Source organism: Chiroxiphia lanceolata, chromosome 1 (assembly GCF_009829145.1).
Source record: "Chiroxiphia lanceolata isolate bChiLan1 chromosome 1, bChiLan1.pri, whole genome shotgun sequence".
Taxonomy (NCBI): Eukaryota; Metazoa; Chordata; class Aves; order Passeriformes; family Pipridae; genus Chiroxiphia; species Chiroxiphia lanceolata.
Window position 1 is genome coordinate 118,492,818 of NC_045637.1, and position 21,906 is coordinate 118,514,723.

At 34.4% G+C, this 21,906-nt stretch overlaps 1 protein-coding gene across 1 annotated transcript in view; it reads right to left on the bottom strand.

Moving 5' to 3' along the window:
* Positions 1-21,906, bottom strand: part of KCNH8 (potassium voltage-gated channel subfamily H member 8) — a 176,194-nt gene that overhangs the window by 70,952 nt on the left and 83,336 nt on the right. Inside the window, 3 exon segments of the mRNA XM_032713197.1 lie at positions 4,029-4,186; positions 18,321-18,561; positions 21,230-21,357. Coding sequence (XP_032569088.1) covers positions 4,029-4,186; positions 18,321-18,561; positions 21,230-21,357 — 527 coding nt within the window.

Below are 21,906 nucleotides of genomic sequence, written 5' to 3' on the forward strand. Positions count from 1 at the left end.
CAGTTTTGATAACGTATAAGTAATTCTCCCATGAGCTTCTTCAATGGGCAGTATTTACTGCCCATTGTTTATTGTTTTTTTCTCAAGAGCCTTTGCATTTTTTCTCATGTACATAGCAGAGAAAAAAAGAAAATCAACAAAAACATGACACTATATAAAAATATTTTGAAGTTCACTGTGGCAGAGTAAGATCTGACATTGGAGCACACAAACATTTACAAGGTCTTCTCTTCTTGCATTTCTTTTCTCCATCTTATGCCATCCACAGTGTCAGAGAATTAGTTCTGCCTGTGGTCATAAGCCCAAGAACATCTGCAAGTCTAGGGCAGAAGGCTGCAAAATATTTGAAGTAATTGCTACTATTGTATTAAAACAATCATATAACTTTTAAATTATAATTATTCTATGAATGATACACAACTATACCAACTGCCTCTGTTTCTGTGGTAATTCATTTCCCAAAGTCCCATTTCTTCCCTTTTATCAGCTTGTTTGAACCAAACATGGTTCTCATAACAAAATGCACTTAAATGTGCACTCATAACATAAATGGGTCCCTCTTCATGACTGACTCTTAAAGGTGTTGTACCATATATAAACATATGTATAATGATTGTATATAGTGATTGTATATGTGCTATGGCATACACATTGGAGCCTTCATCTTTACATGGGAACCTATGTTCTACTATATCACAACCAAATAATTATAACTTAGGTGAAATTATTTATTTATTATATTCCTATAAATAAGAAATTGCAAAAGGACTGTTACAGTGTGCCCTGCCAGTTATCAGTTTTGCCTAAGTTCTGACCATTTTTGTTAAGCTACAGAATGCTGGTAGATATAAAGGCAGTCAATCATATACCGTAATATTCTTTTAATGTGGAGATATGTTTCATTTTAAGGCCTAAGGACTGCCTCATTTCAAAATAATTTCTAGCATAAATTTTAACACAGATGTAATTAATCATATGCTATTACACTGAATTTTCTCATTAGTCATGCCAAACACTCTTCTGGTATTGTGTCCAATATGTCATTGGAAGATTTAAAATGCCATCAGGCAGCTTCTTTTTCTATGCCACAAATTTAGAAAGACAAAATGAGGAGTCAGCACTCATACTTGTGCCTGCATAGATCTTGTTTTGCCCACAGATATAAATCATCAAATTTTTCCACTTTGTTAATCATTTTAGACTAGCTGGGTTAACCTTTTTCTGTCAAAATGACAGGGACAAAATTTTATCTGAGACTAACACAAACTCCATCAGCATAGTCCTGAGAAGTACTGAGAATAAAGTTGCTACAAATCACTAATTAAATTCTCTGCTCGGAAGAATCATCTCCCACAAAAAAATTAATTAATAAGGAAACATGAATTTTTTATCATTTTTGTCCACCTGATTAGTTGTTTTTTCTCAAAAAATGATACTTTTGCTCTAATCAACAGTTACTCAGAAAGGAGTAAATTCAATTATTATAACCAGTGCTTAATGGCCTGTTTTTTATTTTGGCAACATTTGACAACACATTTCCACAAATTAAGGGATCCTTTTGTTAGATGAACACAATGATGGTAGGAACTGGGGTCTCGGCATGCTCTGAGGTTAAGCAGGAATGCGCCCGTGGTCTCAGACCTCCAAAGAGTCACAGATGTAATTGTAGGGCAGAATCCCTCCAAGGTGTAAAGGCAGTAGAGCCAACTCAAACAGTTTCACTTTTTTTCTTTCAAAATATATCCAAAGATAGCAAAAGACTCCACAGCATTTGCATGCACTCTGGCTCTATCAACCTCCAACTGGAGTATGACATATATGTGCCATACATACCTCGGTATGTATGGCACTATACCTAGAGCTTCCCTAAAGGTTTGGCCTTTGTGCCAGGGCCTGAACAGCAAAGGAGTGAGATGTTCCCTGATGCCCTTTCTCACCGTTCTGTTGAGGCAACATCTGAAAGTCGATGAAGTGAAAATCTGAGAACAGACATGAGGAAATGGCTTATTAAAGTAAAGTCTGAAAACAGCAGAATGTGATTGACACCTCCCCCATTCTTGAAACCGTCAATAGTGATTGTTGTGTTGAGGATTATATTAACAGTTTTGTCATGGTACGAAATATGATTAGTAAGGCACTGTGTTCCTATTGAGGAACCACATAGATAACAAACAATGGAGTTTACTGGGGTGAATGCAGAGTGCAACTCTAAAATTCTGGATTTGCTCTCAATTACCAGAGGGAAGAGAGGGTTGGCACTTGACTCTCTACTCTGAGGGGGTCTTTACCATATAGCAGTTAGTTACCAAAGCTGGGCCACAGCCAGTGAAGGAAGCAGATTGAACCCTGCAAAAATTTTTAACAAGGTGTTTAACCTCTTGAAACATTCAGGAAACTACACCTGTCAGTCAATGCTAATTTTAAAATCAGCATGGCTATGTATCATTTATTATTTGGGGCTTAGTGCTAGGATCCACTACGAAGAGAGGGCAGTTCAGTGTACCCAGATATTCTTAATCACCATATTAGAGATCTTACTATAGGAAAATGTTTAGAAGTACAACAGTCAGGAGATGTGTATTAATCATGTTACAGTAGCATTTTTAAAATTGTGACATTTTAACTGTAAAAATAATTATTGGATAATACTTTCTTTTCCAGAATTAAGTACAGAAAGCATATCAGTCCTTCCAATGGAGAACAAAACAAAGATGGGGATTTGGTTGCTATTTTGTTTGTTTGCTTTGCTTTGGGGTTTTTTGGGTCTTTTTACTTTTCTCCTTGAAGGAAAGGGTAAACCTGGTTCATTTCATTACAAATTCTTAATAGGAATTACACCAACAGAGTTATGCTAGCTGTTTGGTTTTAATGTAAGGGATAAACTGAGATAGTAATGTATATAAAGAGATTATCCACTGGTTATAAAAAAAGTGATTGAAGAATATGGAACCATTAACTGTCTGGTTTTAAGAGCTACTGCACTAGCATCAGACTGATGGTTCTTAAAGTAACAAATGGAATGAAAACAAAGTTAATTGAAGGAAATGGAACTAAATGATAAAATCAAACATGATACCTTACATGGGATCCTTCCTGACTAATGTCTTTCTATGTAGCTTTTTTTTTTCTGATATGTATCTATCCTATCATCTATGTGCTTGTCTGTAACTCACATTTAATGAAATTGAGATTGAGTGTATCTCTTTAGGAAAGATCAAAATTCTGAGAATTAGAAAGTGGACAGCTAAAAACCTTAGTCCCTTATGGCGAAAGTCCACAAAATTAAGAAACCTCTACTAACGTTTTTTTTATAAAAATTAAACTTTCTGATTTGGTGGGGGAGGGGTTTTTGGTTTTTGGGGGGGTTTGTGGTTTCCTTGTTTGTTCTAATTTTGCTTAATAGATTCTTACTCTACTAAATCTAGCAGGGCTAGCAGAAGAAAAACCTTTATCTTAGCATAAGTAAACCAACACAACGTAATACGTCATGATTGTGACATCACTTGATGTTAGAACAAACATTTTTCAAACTTTTGTCATCACATTTTAAAAAGATGAGTTGAAACCAAAGTCAAAGTTAGTGACAACTATAAGCCAGGTGTTAGAAGACACAAAAACTGGTAATCATGCTGTAATTTTTACACTAGAATGCCCAGAGGTAAAGAGAAAGACGATTCCTGGCTGAGTAAGAATGCTGACCATAACAATGAGTTACTTTACCACAGTAAAAATTTATGAATCTTGAAAAATTAAGGACTGAATTTATGAAGCATAAGGGAGAAAAGTCATAGAAAACTGTGTTTGTGTAATTAAACATGAAGCTAACATAGGTGCAGCTGTTTACAAAGTAATGATAATTGAATTAAAAAATGGGTACATCCAATATGAAATACCACAAAACTGAAAAAGACAGCAAGATATTTTAGTTCATTATGTTTTAGTTTCCAGATCTGGGGAAAAAACCCAAAACACATCAACAAACCCCCTTGAAAAGAAAAGAACAATTAAAAAGACAGGTTAGTACTTACCACAGTGACGTTGAAAGCATAAAGAAGATCAAAAGGAAGCGCAGCAATTAAATCAATGATAAACCATGTAGTCACGTAGTGGATACAAATAGATCTTGCTTCAAATATAACTTGGCCAGACTTGCTGACATATGTTGTTCGGAAATTTAAAATAATATCTGCTTAACAAAGAAGGAACAGAATCAGAGACAGTGATTTCTTGATTCCTGGGGATAACACCAGGAATCCAGCATAACACTGATTGTTTTTCTTATGCATCACGAATACCAGATGAAGATCTAATACAGAAACAACAAACCCATAGTGGTAAGAGATCCACATACATAGAGTTAAACTAATTGATGTATGATTCTTTGCAAGAAGTAAACAATGTTTAAAACATTTATAACTCACTGATTTGAAAGGGAGCTTGAATTAAAAAACACCACCCACACTCGTTGCTCTTTAAATTGTACCAAATATTGGTATTTTTCTTGATGAGAAATAAAACTATAACTTCTGCCCATAAAATTTATTTATATTTCTTTTGAAATAAAAGATCATTAATTATTTTATTTAAAAAGTGTAATTAAAACTCTTTTAGTGATAACTGTCCAGCACAGAGGACAAACGTCATCCTCAAGGATAACTATTTATCAACTGAAAACTGCTGAACACACTTTAACAAAAGGCTTTTGGGCTATGGTGGGGCCACAAAAGTGATATGAATTTCTTGGTGGCTTGTGCATTTTGTATGTTCCTATCTAACATTACAGGATGAGTGTCTTTCAACATGAGATATACTTTTGACGTGTCTTGCTAAAACACATTAAAACTCGAAGAAAAGCTCAGGTCTTGACAACAGAGTCTCAATTATTTTCATGTCCTACAAGACAAAGACTATAATCTGTCCTCAAGCTATGCACCCTGTTTCTACTAACATTAGTGAGAACTACTTGTATAACTTTTGCAATGTCAGAAAAGAGTGCAGCCAACCATTAAGGCTGATGTTTTACAGCAAGACAGGTTTAGGGAAAAAAAAAAGGATTGATTTGCGTTTCTCTCTACATGTTCTTTAGGTAGGCGACACTAAGACTGAGGAAAGTAAGATCTTCAAGCCTGTTAGCATAATATGCAAAACCAGGTAACATTTTTTTTTCCCCACTGAGGGCAAAGAGGAGAAGCAGAGAAAGATTTAGCACACAGAGAGGATCATGTTGGATCATTTCTTTGGGTATCAGGAAAGATTTCTTTAGGATGCATTTGGATCAAATGCCCAGTTCTGGATCTGGAAAATAATTGCTTGCCAGGTTTCACTAGCATAAACTTTTTATGCTGTCTTCTGCAGTTTGAAACTAGACAGTCTGCTATGATCATTTGACATACTCGTTAACCTGCATATTGCTAGTAGTGAACCTATGATATTTTTAACCGTTTGATATCCTCCACCTTTGACCCAGTAGAATTGAGTGTCCTAAACTAATGAAATCTTTGGGGGAATTCTAATTTTGCACATTTGATCCTGAAAATTCTTTAAGGTTTAGTGCAAAGCCTTAGAATAAAGTTACCAACACACATATTCCAGGCTATCTAGTTCCATGGACTGAGGTATGGCAGGTTCATGCTTTAAGAACTACTGTTTTCATTGAACTAAATCCTCAGGCTGAACAGAACATATAAGTAAAATCAGAGATATAAAATTTTAGATTACCTCACAAAGTAGTCTCAACTGGCTCTGCACCCTTAAAGCTACAAAACTGTTATGAAATTTTCAATAATAGAGTTAAGATGGGAAAATAGCATAATTTTATATGGTTCACACTGACAAGGGAGTCAGTTTAACTCCACAGGTGCTTCACAGAGATAGTTGGTTAATATTCACATTTCCAGATCAGTATGGTAGCACCAGTCACATACATAACTACTTCATGGAGATTTGCTTGATAGAGGTAAGAAAGACATGGATATTTACATCACTAGTATTTTGAAACTTCTCATTCTCATTTCTCTCAGAAATTCCAAAGTGTTGTTATCAAAGTCAGAAAAAGGATTTGCTTACTTATTGCACATTAGCATTTATGGAACAACTAAAACTTTAACAGAAATGGAGGGAAATTCTTGCTTTAAATTCCCTTAAGACCTCCAGTACACCAAAGGTTTATCAACATGCACTGCAATTCACTGTGCAAGACTGAAGAGATTAGAGGTTTTTCTGCACTGTACCTCTTTTTGCCTTCTTATCAAAGCAATTTAGCATAACAGCACCAGATAATAGTTATATATGTAACATCGGATAGGAAAGGGTAAGTGCTTCTTTCTGCATCCAACTTATTAGATAAAAGCCCATAGGGTGGAAAGCAGGTGTGATCCATCTCGTATTTCTTGACAGCTTTCTGAGCTATGCTTGAATGTAAACAATTTCTTCTGGGCAGCCTTATTTACAGCTTAACCACTGTGCTAAAGTACTTATTGAGAAAGCTGTAAAGAAAAAAAACCCCAGAACTCCCGAGTCAAGAAACTTCTAAGAGCACAACAAAATCTTTAGTGCAAGCTTAGAGGCTTTAAGAAAGGTCCTTAAGTCAGGTATAAACATGACTCTCATGATCTCTTTTTTTTTCCAGAGATTTTTACTGTGTTTAGCATAGATACACCTTGTGTACTGCCTTTGTGTTAAACACTCATGCATCTTAAGCCAGTTAGGATCTCCTCCTTCCCCACTCACTGCTGTGCAGGTGAGCCTGTGTGGACCTTAAGTGAAGAGTGTCAGTCTGTCAAGAAGCAAGTTATTTTGCCTCTGTCGAATGCAAAGGTGAATTTGACCTGAAAGCACTCCACAGGGAGAACCCAAGATTTCCAGTTTCAAGAGGCTTGGAATAAGAAATCATATCACCTGTACATATTGTGTCCAAAAATGGGCTTCTGCTCCACACACCCTCTTGATCACAGTTGCCTCTTGATGCAATTCCCTTTTGGTTTTTGAGTCCTGCTCCTCTGAGTCCTGCTCCTCCTTCTCCTTATCCTGCAGACTGATCACCTTTCTCTACCATTTCCACACGACAAAACCTAAAAGCCCTGTTAGGCACTAAGTTCCTAAGATGTGTGCAGAGAAAATAAACAGTGAGTCTGTGAAATCCCATGACTTGTCTTCTGGTTGGATCCCATGGCTAACTAGCCCAATCTGCAGGGATTCTCTCAGTCTATTATTTCCACTACTGATAAGGTATGGGCACACATCCATTTAAAAAAAAAATCTTGTAAGAAATGTGATATCTCTAAATCTCATGCAAAGATACACTGAAAGATTAAAGGAAATGCATTTTTATAAAAAAAAATCCCGTTTTTTTTTCAGCCATTAAATGAATTTAAAATTGTTATCTATATGCAGTTGCAGTTCCTAATTTATTTATACATTTTGCTCCATTTAAGCTCTTATACAGTATGCACATCAGTAATCACCAGAAAACTGGGACCAATATACCCTAATGTTTTCCAAGTTTGCCATTACCATGGCTACATGCTTTTGTAATATTTTCATTTCAAATTTCTGAAGCCAGTAACGTGATCTAACCGAAAAGCTCTAAATGATTACTTTCCTTGAGAATTCTAACTCCCCTATTCATGACAATTTTCTTTTTCATAAGTTTCCAGTGTGAGAATCCATGCCCTAGCATGATAGCTCAATTCCTAAGAAAAGGCAACTTTTTCATAGTTGGTGACAACAGAGCTGGGAACCCTAAGCAAGCCCTAGGGTTTTGAAACTGTTTTGTGACCTCTCTTGAAGTAAAGCTCTATATGACATGCACCTCTCTCTACCAAGCCATCCCCTTCTAGATTTCTATTGTGCACACATTCACACACAGATACATTCACTCAGTAAATGGTATAAAACCACCAATTTAAACTGGCGTTCAACAAAGGGAAAAAAAACTTAAAAAAATTTGAGATTCTACTTGGTACATAATGCAGATTGCTATCCTAAAAGGAATGAAAACCATAAACTGATACACACCAAGCTAATCACTTAATCCTTAAGATAATTTCCAACATAATACCGCTTTTACAATTTCAAGAGAACAATATGTGTTTTGTATAATCTCAATTCCTAGTCCCTGTTAAAAGAAAAAATCTGATGTCCAGCTGAACCTCTTCATCCATAAACAGGATTTTTACCTGAAGCGGCTGATTTTCATGTGACAACATTTTTTTCTCTGTTAGACTTGATTTAAAAAAAACCAAAACCAAACCTGCTGGGACTAATCATATGATCAAGTTACTGTTTAGGATTAGTAAGGTGATTCAATAACTACCCATGACACACTTTTAGATTTCAGCAAATGCTATGTAATATACCTCGTCTTAACTCTCTTTTACTGGGAAGTAAATGAAGTTGAAAAATCCTGTACCTTTAGGGCAAGTAGTATACATATAAGCAGTAACCAGGGGATTGGGTGATGCACGATGTTTTAGACTGCAGTCATTCAATCCTGTGCTTGAAACCTAGATTATTTAGGTATATTAACCCATTGGTCTTCAGAGCAGACAGTTACCTGCACCACCTCCCTCTTCTAGACGATATGACTGACTCTTCTCTATTTTGTTTATTTTTTTCATTTTCCTTTATGCGATTTTACATGGATTGTCTTTGGCTAGCAATACTTTCCCCAAAGTCCAAGCTCTTTGATCGATCTGATTATTTGAGAGAATGTTATTTAATTATACAAGGATAATGGTATTAGGATCTGGCCAGAGAGCTTTTAGGAAAGATTCCGGGAAATATTAGTACCATATTGCTTGAAGAACATTTTACCTGTCCCTATATCAACTGTTATTGTTTCTTTTCTACTGCTGATATAAACTTAGATGTTCCTAGTAAATCTCCTAGGAGCAATTTATTCAAATGGAAGTGTGATCTTTTAACTCAACGTGTTCCTTCCAAACGTCTATTACCACATTAGCATGATGATTTTCTTTTAGATGCTGACAGGATAAGGTGAGGGAGATAGTAGTGGGTTTATAGAGGAGAGGAAAGGAAAATAACGCTGATTATACACCATTGCTTAAGAACCTGGGCCACTATGAAGTCAAATAAATTTTGCAAGAATAAAACCAACAGAGATTAAGTACTAATTAACCAAAATGTAAGGACTTTATAGAATAAATTGTAATATATAATAAAATACATATATAAATAATGATATATCAAAATAATGTCTTTATAACAGCCTAATGCAGCTGCTGAAGAAACAGCATTTTTTTTTCTTTTTAATAAAGATATATCAAATGGTGAACAGATACTAAGTAAAAAACCATATAAACTATAGAAAATTTGACATCAAAATCAAGACCTATTGGGAAAGAGAAAGAAATCACTGGTAGCCAGGAGGAAGAAAAATTACAGTTTTAGGAAGGAAATTCTAATATGTAGCTTTAGTTCCTTTGTAGTAGTGGCATGCCATTATGAGAAAAACTATGAATAATCTTGTGGGAAAAATGGATGTATTCAATAAATACTTCTTATCTAATTTTGGGATGAAGCAGTAAAGTATGGTTGTGTCATATCGGATGCCTAACTGACAATCCAGTGTGCCCTAACTAAGATCATCAGGTAGCAACATTTTGAAACAACAGGACTACTACTACTTAGCAAGATGTCACTTCTGCAACTTGATGAAAAAACCCAAAACAAACAGAAATATGCCCTTTACAAACCATAAGGGAATACAGTTGTGAATTCTTCTTCCTCTAGGGTCTTTGAAGAAGAACTGATGTTCTTCAGGAAAACATGCTTTAGCCAAACAGAAATTAATATTAATAACTGGATTAAATATACTATCTTTAAGACTGAACTAGATGGTAAAAATTTTTAATTCTTATCAGAATCTTTATTAACTGAAAGGTCATATAAAACTACATATAACTGAAGTCTCAGTCGTATTGTGTTGACATAAGTAACAGTGAGAAAGAAGCACACAGACAAATTTTATACTGCTAGAAATTAAGAAATTAAGTATACCAAGTTATGATGTTAGGTCCGAATGGACTTGAAATCTAAAATGGAATACAAGACCCCCTTTTGTACTACCAGGATGGTGTTTTGTTAAGTAGAAAAATTGTTCTCCCCCCAGCTTAAACAGAAAAAAAAAAAGAATCTTATTGAGGAGCATGATCATCAAAGAAAATTATGGAAAAGGATTAGAATTAGTCCTTAAGCAACTGTACATTTTAAACGGCAAAATATGGCTGTCAAATATACCTCTCCCTCCTATTTTCTTTGTGTGCAACCCCAAATAACATTTTCTCCTGGCCATTAGCGTTTCCGAATATTGTGCAAACAACTCCATTTGGCTTGTGTGGACAGTCACAGGGCTTGGGAAACTCATTTTAAAGGTACATTGAACTAAGCTATTTTTTAGAAGTCCTGTGGATTTAGCTGGATGACTAGAATTCAGATGAAGAACAGAAACATTAAAAGCTACAAATTCTTAAAATTTTCAGCACAAGGATATCACATGGTATCATGTAATATGATGGACTTCTGAAAAAAAAACTTCTGCTGGTGTGGAATGAGTATAATTCATAGGCTTTGTTCTGTTAAAGTCACCACTGAATGCACTGAACTGTTTTACCAGTCAAATTTCTCCAGTGAGAAGAGTTTATTTACCATTTGACACCAAGTTGCTCATCATCGTATAGCTATTGAGAAGTGGCACAGTCCCTGTTCTAAGGCAGTGCCATGACATATGTTCTCAAGCTTGATTTATTACTGTTTGAAAAATAAAAACTTTTTTATTGATTTAATGGAGGAAGATCTAGAGGCATGATGGATCATAGCAGAACTGATTCCCAAAATCTATCTGTAACTGGTAGACTGCTTTGGTCTTCCTTACTGTCTGTTCTTACAGTGGAAAGTAATGGGATGTTGATGTCATATTCAAGTGGAAATACTGTTTTGCTTGGGTAAATTATCCATTAATATAAAAAAATTGAAATCTGAAGGGATTAGTGGTTTCAATGGTGCAGTTATAACAAAAGTCACTCCTTCCAGGGGTCGGTGTTAATGCACTAACATGGTATGTTCTATACTTAGGCTGCTGTGCCATTAATGTGGACATGAACGACCAGCACACCAATGTTAAATAAGGGGATTATTTTAACTCTGTACTGTACTGAGAGCCCATTAATTCAAATCATGAAACTGAACAAAAGATCACAATCCTAAAAAAACCAAAAGCCACATTCTTTTACCTGCTTCCTTGATTTTTAGCCTCTGGGATTCACCCTTTCAAGTTGTTTTCTTTAGCATGAGGGTGTTAAATTGAGATTAGCTAATCTCAGTTCCAGTAGCTGGTACACCAGAAAAGCATTACATATCATGACCTTTGTAGTAACATACTAGACACTGGGAAATTCTTATTTCTTATAAACTCTGCCTTTTGAAAACAGACTCAACCCATGAACATATTGAATAGTTAAATATATTACATTGACTTTTCTACAAAGATACAGGCTTTGGAATCTTGAAAGAAAATCAGAGAGTTAAAAATACTTCTGAAAAATGAACTGCTCACTCTGTCTTGAAAAGAAACTAGTATTTGTGACTGCAGAAGTGTGGAAGTTTCTACATGGGTAACTTTCTTAACAGAATCTGCAGAAATATGGCAGAAAAAAGCAATCACAAAGACTGAAGAAACATCAGTCATATGACTTAACTTTTCACTAAATTCAATGCGGGTGAAGCAAATTGTTGGGTATTTCATGAACACAATTCACACAAATATTGAGAAAACAATGCAAAGATCAAACAAGTAAAACATTCAGTGGGCAGGGGGATAACTGCTTCATGCACTTAAAATTTTTGACCAGTTCCAAGGGGGAAACCTGAAATATTTTTCTCAGAACTTACCTCATGCAGTTTGACAACATTTCACATAGACATTATCCCTAAATCATTAAATAAAAGAAAGGGAAGAAAGACCACATTCAAACTCACAAAAAATTATAGTAAACTATTAAGTATCTAATAATTTCCTTGGAAATTACCTAGATCATTAATTAAAAGATTTAATCTTATTGAAAAATATGAAAAATATAGTTTTGTTTTACCATTGCATTATAGGATAGTAAATGTAAATACAAACTTTGTCTGATTGTAGCTACAATGCAGGTCAGTCATACTCTGTATAGGAGGGTGGTTTTAATTTTGCATACCTGCTGAAAGGAAACATAGCACAGTGGAAACTACATAAAAAATGTTACTAATAGCATTTCTGAATGTGTAGATTGACTATAGGTGAAGCAAATGATTTGTCCCACTGACTTTTTTTTTTTTTTTTACTGTAGCACCACAGCTTAGAGAAAAAAGATGCAGAGTCAGCCCTTAAGTTGCTCTTAGCACTCTTAAGTGCTCAGAAAGCCTATCACTGATATCAGAAGTCTCATTGCAAATAGGAAGAAGGATAGAAAAATAGCCTGACAAGATTCTTTTAGGACAGCTGAGAAGTGGAACAGTGATTGTATTTGCCAGAAGCACAGAGGCCACCAGCTGCCTACCAATCTCTCCCCAGAACATTAAAAATTACACGTGGAAATGCTGCATATTTCAACTTGTATTTATTAATAGAAGTTGAAATATAAGATAACAGTTGCTCCTGTCATGTTACACGTGTTTTTTAAACGGCCTTTATCCTGCATAATCTACTTGTTTTCTTTTAGATATTACTTCACAAAATCAGATTTTGGAATGCAGCCTGTGCAGTACTTCTCGGATTTTACCTTTAATTTTGATGGTATCTGGCAAAATACATAAGGATCACTTCCTGTAAGCAGTTCAAAAGCAGTTTACATCAATGTCATTCATTCTGGCCTCAGGAAAAGCAGGAGTTCTCAGATGAGCACTTTTCTTGGCTTAACTATAAGGAATCTCCCCACTTCAGGGGTAGTAAGTGACATTTTGGAGAATTGATTTCTTAAATCTTTGGTTAGATCTACAAGCAGACATTTTTCCATTCTATGAGAAGCTGGCTACTGATGTTTAACAACGACATCACACCTCTGCAAATGAAGAGAAGTCAGCAGAGCCAATACAAGTAAAATTTGCAGGGTATCTCCATTATCATAATATTTATCTGCATCTATCTGAAGATACAGAGATGTTTCAATGAAATAATCACTTCTTATGTCTTATACTTGTCTCCTTTATACCAGGTGGATGTTTTTGTGCGTGGAAACAGCATCTAGTATGCAGACAAGCATCTGTTCTCCTTACAAGGTGTGCAAGGAAGCTTATTGGAAAAATGTCTAACATTATTGTGGTCTTGCCTATCTCAATTTGATACTTTGAGTGAGAATCTTTAGGAAATTTATTACTGTTTTTCAGCATAAATATTTTTTACTGTTTCATGTACTGTGTAATCCATAGACCATGGACATTTCATTATGACCTTCCCTCTCAGATACTAAGTATATCAACAATGTCAGTCTGTTTTCAAGTTTTGTTCATATGCTTTCACAGATGAGACCATTTGTTGCTCAGAAATAAATTCCCAGAGATAATTTCAAACCAATCCCTTGGTGTTTACCTGAATTTTAGCATACTATGGCCTGAAAGCACACTTTCTTAAATATGGTTCAAAACACTGCCATTTCCTTCCAAAATGCACAAGTTCTTCTAGATATGAGGTCCCCTAGACACAGATTTGGTTTTACATGACCTTCTGTGTACTGGCAAAGATAGGAAATGGTAAATATTATAATAACGAAAAACAACATGAGAGGAAAAAGAAAGCAAACCTTCAAATTTAAAGCAATCTAATGAAATCTATAGCATTTAATACTTCCTCATCTTTTCCAACAAATTTCATTCAAAATATGTTATTTTCGGTACAGTAACATGCACACTTAAATGATTGTGTAAGTCATCAATGATGGTATGAATTTCTACTGGGTTTATGCATATTTTTAAATCTCTACATATTAAACATCTGAGACTTAAGGACTTCACATGATTTAAAACAGTTTTTGAATGATTTTGAGTCATTTACATTTGTGATAGATACTTAAAGGGACCAGAAGTCTCTTTAATCTACAGTATCTTGCTGCACAAATCCAAGTTTCAGAGCTTCAAAACATGTGCTTAAAAAAACAGAAATTGCTGCTAAAACACTTTGTTAAATAGCATTTAACTAGAGAGAGAAATACACATACAAACAGAAGAAATCTTAGTCATCATGATCAGTTTTCTCTTGAAAGTGCGCCATAGGTAAAGTCCTCAGGTGAGAGTATGTCTGCAAAGAGTGTAGAAAGGGATGGGTATGTGCTTTTTTTTCCACAGGCAGCAAATTAGTACATTTTAGAAAATCACTTAAAATAATGTTGCCAGTGTGTTTATAAAAAGTCTAATTTTACAGCTATAATTAATATCCAGTGTTTCTTATACTAAAACTAGATGATCCAGAAAGAAAACTGAGCACTTCTCTCTATTGTTGTTCCTGACCACTTTAGAATACAAAAAGACACCTTTGATCTTATTCATCAAATAATGCATTACCATTAGCCTGAAAGCCTATAGATATTTTTGCTGAACCACGGCATTGATCTCAACTCCTGTTGAAGGCATCCTATTCAAATAGTCCTGTGAGTGAGCAATAAAGTACTGATAATCTTTCAGGCATTGTTACTTTCTTCAATTAAGATGTTCAACAATGTTTTAAAAATGCAAAACAGATAGAGAAAGACAATATATGAAAACTGGAATGAAACTGATGCAGAAACAAAAACACCACACCGGATAGTTATGGAAGTAGTTATGCAACGGGAGATTGTAACTAATTAAATGGAATGAACTTGGTGAGAGATTCTCCCATCTTTTTTCTCCAGAAAACAGAAAAATTTACAAATATTGTTGAAAAGTAACCAAAATCCATTATGCTTCTTAGAAATATCAAAACTTCAGGCTCCAGACATCCCTATCCACAAATGAAGGACCCAGCTAGTGCATAGGCAAACATAGGGACATAAACTTTTAAGCAAATAGTGCAATAAAGCAGGTAATATCACTCACTAGCTGAAACATTTCTTAAGATAATTATTTTTGTGTTTGCTTAAATACATTAATGCTAAAAAAGTTTTCTCTGCACCTATTTATGATTTTTGAATACATGAAACACAAAAATCTATAAAACTAAAGTCTATCTTTGGTTAGAGGAAACAAAAGATTTATTTACAGGGGATGTCAGAGAATGTTTGCACACATTACAAAGAATAACAGATGTGAAAGTACACTCAAACATCACATCACACAAGTTATCAAAGCACTGCATATATAGGAAAGATCAAGTGTAAAATTTAACTTAATTTGAGAAGACTTAATCATGTTTCCCCTTCAACCTCTCCCCCAAAAGCATCACAAAATGGGTTGTTATTATTTTTTTATCTTTTGGCTATGTGTTAGAGAACTTTAAAGGCTAAAGCAGTCAAACCTCTAGCTAGATGTACTCTTTTCCATAAATAATTTAATTCATATCAACACTGTAATTTGTAAGCAACCCAAGTAAGGACAACACTTCTATAAGTAGTATTTTTATCATGCTTAAGCACAGGTGACACACATGGTCAGTCTTGGATAAGACTAAAAGATTTTTTAGCCACTAACTTATTCAAACTCTTCCGCATAAAGGAAACCCTTAGCGTCTACCCTCTTATGTTGCTTGAACTTATGTACAGACAATATCTCTACCCCTTATTATTACATTTTTTTGTCATGTCTCCATGCCCTTGGATAACACAGCTAAAAAACAAAGACCATGTCAAGTCCAAATAAATGTTCATGTTCATAAAAGGAATATTACTCTATATGCTGCAAATCTAAATAAAATCAAAGAAGATAAACTCTATTTCTCCAATCCATGACTACTGTTGTGATACCTCAATCCATGATTACAGAGCTGTAATACAACTCAAGACCCTCTCTCAGATAGATCTTCCCACTGACTTTCTGAGGCAGCAGCATAAGAAGAATTTTACACAGAGTTCCTCACTGACTTTTCCCAGAGCACATCCATCAAATGTGCTTGTTGGAGCCACAGTGCAATAAATGCCCTGAAACTTATACTGAAATTTAAGTATGCTGTCAATCTTTCTACTTTCAATATAGTTACACATGTTCTGAGACATATTAATTCAACATTTTATTGGACAAGGTACTATGGGGAGATTATTATAAACACACTATTTCTTTAAATTCACTGCAGAGATTTAAATGCAGTATGAGAATGTCCTGGAATACTCTATAAACCTTTCCTCAGAGCTACAGATTTTAAAACAGGTAATAACTTTAGAAACAATGATTCTGGAGAAAATTGAACCATTATTCAAACTGTGGGGAAGGGAATATTGATATGCTACAGTACAGTGCTTGTGGTTACCAGTAACATGATTAGGAAAAGTCTTTTCTAGTACTTCATACACATTTCTTTGCAGGTGTTTAGTTACAACCATGGTTTAATTTCCTGGATGATAGACCTAAAAGTCTCATAGGAAAATATGAAGTAACATTTCAGAAAATCTTTTTCATTTTATTTTTCTTACCCAGCTACTCTATTGTCATTGCTTTTGAGTTACTAATATAAAGACTCCATATTTCCAGCAAAATATGTAACCAGAAAAGGAACACTGAGCAGTACACGGTCATGCTTCAAATGAATACTGCACTATATAAATCAATTAGATACAGAGTATACTCTCTTGTATTTATATTCAAATAAACACTCTTATAACACAAACCAGTTATCTACACTGATGTAGGATGAAGGATACAACCATTATTAAAATATCATAACTTTGAGTCTACTTTTTTTAAATGTTGCCCAGGTACATCAAGTGGAATTATTTATTTTGTATTCTTTAAAATGGAACATAGATTAATTTATGATTGACTAGACTCATAACCTCACTCTTTTTATGTAAGACAAAAGATGATTCTGATGGTCTTGCACAATGTAAGTTTCTTACTGCAGTGCTTGAGTATCTTTGAATGTGAATTGTTTGTATTAACATGAAAGAGTCCACCAAGATCTAATAGTGATCTAAAAAAGGAAAATTAGATCGTAAATATACTGAAAAAACAATGACCAAAGGAGGAAACAAATATTTATCCATCATAACATCTGATTATTCCTTCAGTCACATTGCCTACTGGTCTTACTCTCTACAGTAAAACTGACAGAAACGAAGAAACTTTTCAAAATTTTCACAAGAAAATCTTCTGTTAAACTAAAGACATTCTGAGTTACTGTTTAGTGTTTATGACGTTTCAGTTCTCTTTATTTTTCCTAGAGAAGATAATAACATTGCTTTTAATGCTTAAGCTAAGTTGCATTTTTTCATGAAAAAAAAAAACAGAGAAAAGTGGAAAAAAAGGTTCTAATCTGAGAGTGATTTTATTCTTTTGTTAATTTTCTTTCTCTTTCAGAACCCATCCAAAGCCTTTTCATATTCAAGAAAGACATACTTAACTTTGCTTATTTCTTAAAAATAAGATTCTCCACCTGCCTGTTATCAACAGATCTGAGCTATGGTTTGTCAGTGTGACAGCAATGAGTGGTATTATAACAGTAAAAATTTTGGGAAAAATCTGGTTGACTCTATTCAGAAATTCTTTTCCATATTCAGAAAAATTGAAAAAAAGATATAAAAAAAACCCCTTGGCTACAAAGTCACTATTAGATATGACCTTGTTTCTTTCTAATTCTTTTAAGATATAAGAATTAAATCCATCATGGAAATAAAAAGATTAGAGAATGGACCAGATGACAAACTCCAACTTCTTATATTCTAACCCCGTTGTCAGTATAGCTTATTGATATTGTACACTTGTGTTATTGTAGTATGGGTTTTAATCTTATGTCATTAGTTTTTAAAATCTACTCATCTTCAGCTTGTGGTCCAGGGCTCTTCTAAGTATCTGTGAAAAATAATCTTAAAAAAAAAAAGTACATTATGGGCAAAACTGTAGTGATTTCAGGGCACATCCCTATATTGAGAAGGTTTAGGCATCGACAGTGTGAAGCAAGGGTTTTCAATCTTCCTTGAGATCAAAGGTCTCTTTAGAGTAACAGCCAATTTAGAGAAAAAAAAAAAGAAAAAGGGGGAAAAAAAGTGATCTAAAGTTCAGAAAAAAATATCAAGCTATACAGCTAAAATTGATTTTCTTCAAAGTCAGGAAAGTGGTGATTATTTCCTTTTCTAAATTATATATTCTGTGAAAACCCTAAATGTCAAAACAGAGATCCCAAACAAATCCCAAACATATCTTACCGATGATAAAGAGAATTTCCACTGCAATGTCACTGACAGTTGTGCTTCGAGTTGTAGACAGCTCATCATGGCCAATAAAGGAAACATTGTAAGGTACAGTTACAGCAACATAAAACGTTGCCAGTAAAATAAGCCAGTCCCAGCCAGCTTTAAAAGTGCTAAAATGCAAAAGTATGAATTTGGATTTTTTTGCATCTGAGACTTTGTATTCTGGAAATGCTGGTTTATCTACAAAAACATTCTGAAAAAGAAAGAAAAAAATTAAATGAGACAAACCAATATTTGATCATGCAGAAGCATTTCTTCCAATGCAGTCATTAGGTGTGTTCTTTTGGTTTTTTGGTTTGTTTTTTTTTACAAAACCATAATGAAATATACATACTCATACGCAGACAAGAACTAATGTTTTTTTTTTCTTCCTAATGTAGTCCTCACACTTATTTAGACAGATGGTTCTGTTCATGGAATAACTTTTGTGAATGTTGGACAGAAAGAGGATTAATGAGGTACAGATTAAAGAGAATGAAGAGGGGACTGAATCTGGCAAACTATTTCTTCCTCTGTTGGATTAATTCTGAATGAAGAACAATGTTATTTCTTTAGTCAGATAGGTCAGAACTTCGTATGTGCAAGGACGTAGTACTGCAAATAGAAACATATAGAAAAGAATAGGTGGTACTGAAGACAAAACATCCTTCCTATACATATTTTAGAGCTGTGAGCAGGTTTTTTCAGACTAGCTTTAGCTTGGTTCCATGGGCTAAACAGCTCCTGTACTTGGAGCACCTCTCCTCATTTAGTTTCATCGATGGCAGGCAAGTTCACGTGAACCAAATTAGTAGGAATAACTTTTTGATTCTCTTTAAAATTGCACTCCTGATCTAAACCAAAATGCTAAGGTAGATCCACCATAAATAACTCCAGAACTGACTACCTTCAACATTAGACTATATCTATCTTTGTCTTGAGTCTTTGTCTAACTAGCTATGTTTTCTGCAACCAAGACTTCAGTGTTAAGCATCAGCTTAGAAATTCTTAGCTTTCATCTTTCACAGTTTTAACAAAAACATGTACTCTCCCAAAAAGCAGTATGTGGGATGTGAACCATCATGTATTACTTACTAACAAAATTCTGCTCACTGTTATTGTGCTCCTGGTTAAGTGCTGTTCCAGTAACAAAGAGCCTCACAAAACAATCTTGTGTATTCAGCAAGCTAAATTACTTCTGATCTTGAAGTTATTCAACATGACAATAAAATCTGCATGACTGTGGACTACATTTGCCTTGTCACAGTCTTTCTCTTGTGTATTTCCTTTGAAATACTGATGTCATTGCCTTCCCTACTCTTGTTATCATTCATGAATCAAAGTGGCTGAATTCTCACCATTGTTAACTTTAGCTCATTTTTAATCACAGGAAAGAAAATGTTCCCCTTATTATTTCCAATCCATAGCTAAAAAATCAATACTAAAGGTAGTAAATTAGTTTTAATAAATTAGTTTAAATAAATGTTTTACAATGGTAAAATAACATCTGCGTTAGGATTTTGACAGCACAGGTAAGTCACCAAAAGCTATTTAAAAGTCATGTTCCTAAAAAATATTATCGTATTACTATGCAATGAAAATGTCCCTGGAAGATCTGGTATTTTGGCACGTATTTTTATTATTACACTTTTTCAACATTAAACATTTTTAGCTCTTTTTAACATTTTCAGCATTTAATATTTTATTCAGTGGAAGTGACTGTATGCCCTATGAGATATATTCCAGTTGTGTATTTTAATCTCTTCAATCTATACCAAGTTTTTTCTGCTTTAATTTCTAATGTAATAATATTTAGGAGGATGTAGCTGCACTGTTGCTTAATTTTGGTAACCAATAAAAGGAACATGCCCGGTGGCAGATCATCTTTCAGAGTGTTCATGTTCTATATCTGTTGGTATTTTTTCCATTGTCTGTCTTTCATCCTCCCCTATTTGCTAAAAAAACAAACAAACAAACAAACCAAGACCATTTTCTTGTTTCTCTGTCAAAGATTTTAGCTTTTTTAAGCTAAACAAGAGACTAACTACTGTTTTGAGATTTTAAGAAAAACTGGTTTTTCTACCCCTGCTTCTAACAACTCTATGTTGGAACAGGCTCTCTAATATTATTTTAGCAAATTTTATGTGAACATACTGATTTCATTTGTATCTCTATCTTTGCATTAACTTTTCTCCTGAAACATAGTTCCATAGAGCAGGAGAGTTATTTTTTCTCATGAGCATTTCCTTAGAAGTCTTTCTGTTGCTATATTGTTGGCTTTGTCTATTGTTTGATTTGGTGTTAGCAACATTCATAGGATGTTTTGTAAATTTATTAGTTATAGTTACTGGGGAACACAGAAGTAATTTAAAGAAAGAAATATTACTACTTCTGCCAGGAAATGAAAAGATGATATACTCAGCACAAAGTTGGAGAAATTAGCATCCAAAGTTCCCTAAATGACATGTGACTTTTGGAGCTTAATCACATGGAGGTTTTCAGCTACAGCAATACCTTGAATTTCTTCATTACCTTTTCAGCAAATAGAAATAAATGAAATGAAGTTATTGGGATGACAAGACAAATTGGAACCTAAAATTAAGTTCTGAGAAACTTTATAATGTGGCTTTCCTGGCATTAAGTAAATATCTGTTTACAGTATGACTAAATGCAGTCTTGCTGTATGGTAACAAATGCTATAGTAGGCAGAACTGCACTTAAGTGAAATGCATTCTAATCCTTTTGCCACTGTAAAATTATGGCTCAGATATTTCTCAGGTACTCAGTGACCTTTTGCAGCCCTTTTAATTGCTTGGGGTTTTTTTAAGACAGTGAAAAGAGTACATTTTGAAAAAAAAATACAAGAGAAGAAGTACACATACATTATTAATTTTTAATTTGTTCTTCTCTCTTCTTTGTAGATGTCCAGAGATATGATAAAGGACAGCTCTACTCCTTCTGCGCGCTGACTCAAAATGCGACCCCGCTCTTCCTCTTCCTTTCCATTTTTCTGCAGAACAATAGTGAAAGTTCATTAAAGATCAGGAAATAGCACTTTAACCTTTGGGACCTGAACTACTGACATTTCAGACATTGGTAGAAATGTAAATATTACACACACCTTTTCTTTTGCTTAATCTTTTGCAGTAAAGAGACAAAATGCCCTCTCCTGAAGGGTAAATAAAAATCACTGTGAAGTTTTAATTGCCAAATGCCTTCACACCACTCAGAAGCAATTAGCTACAACATATGATTTCATAGATAAGATAAAGGTACTCTCTACTGCATCAGAAAGTAGTGATTACTGACCAGAGGGAAGTATAACCACTTAAAATATCCTTGAGGTGGTCCTACTCTCTTATTTCAGGGAAAGAAAAAAAAAAATCTCGTGGTGTACTCCTTAAAACGAAGAGTCTGACTTGTACTAGGCTCCCATTATGTCAGAATATGCTAATTTGTAAGGTTGCTCATTAGTAATAACGAATTCTTACATTCACGCATTTAGATTTCTTTTCCCACCACATGGTCACTGGCAAAATCACTTGTCACATTCCTTGGT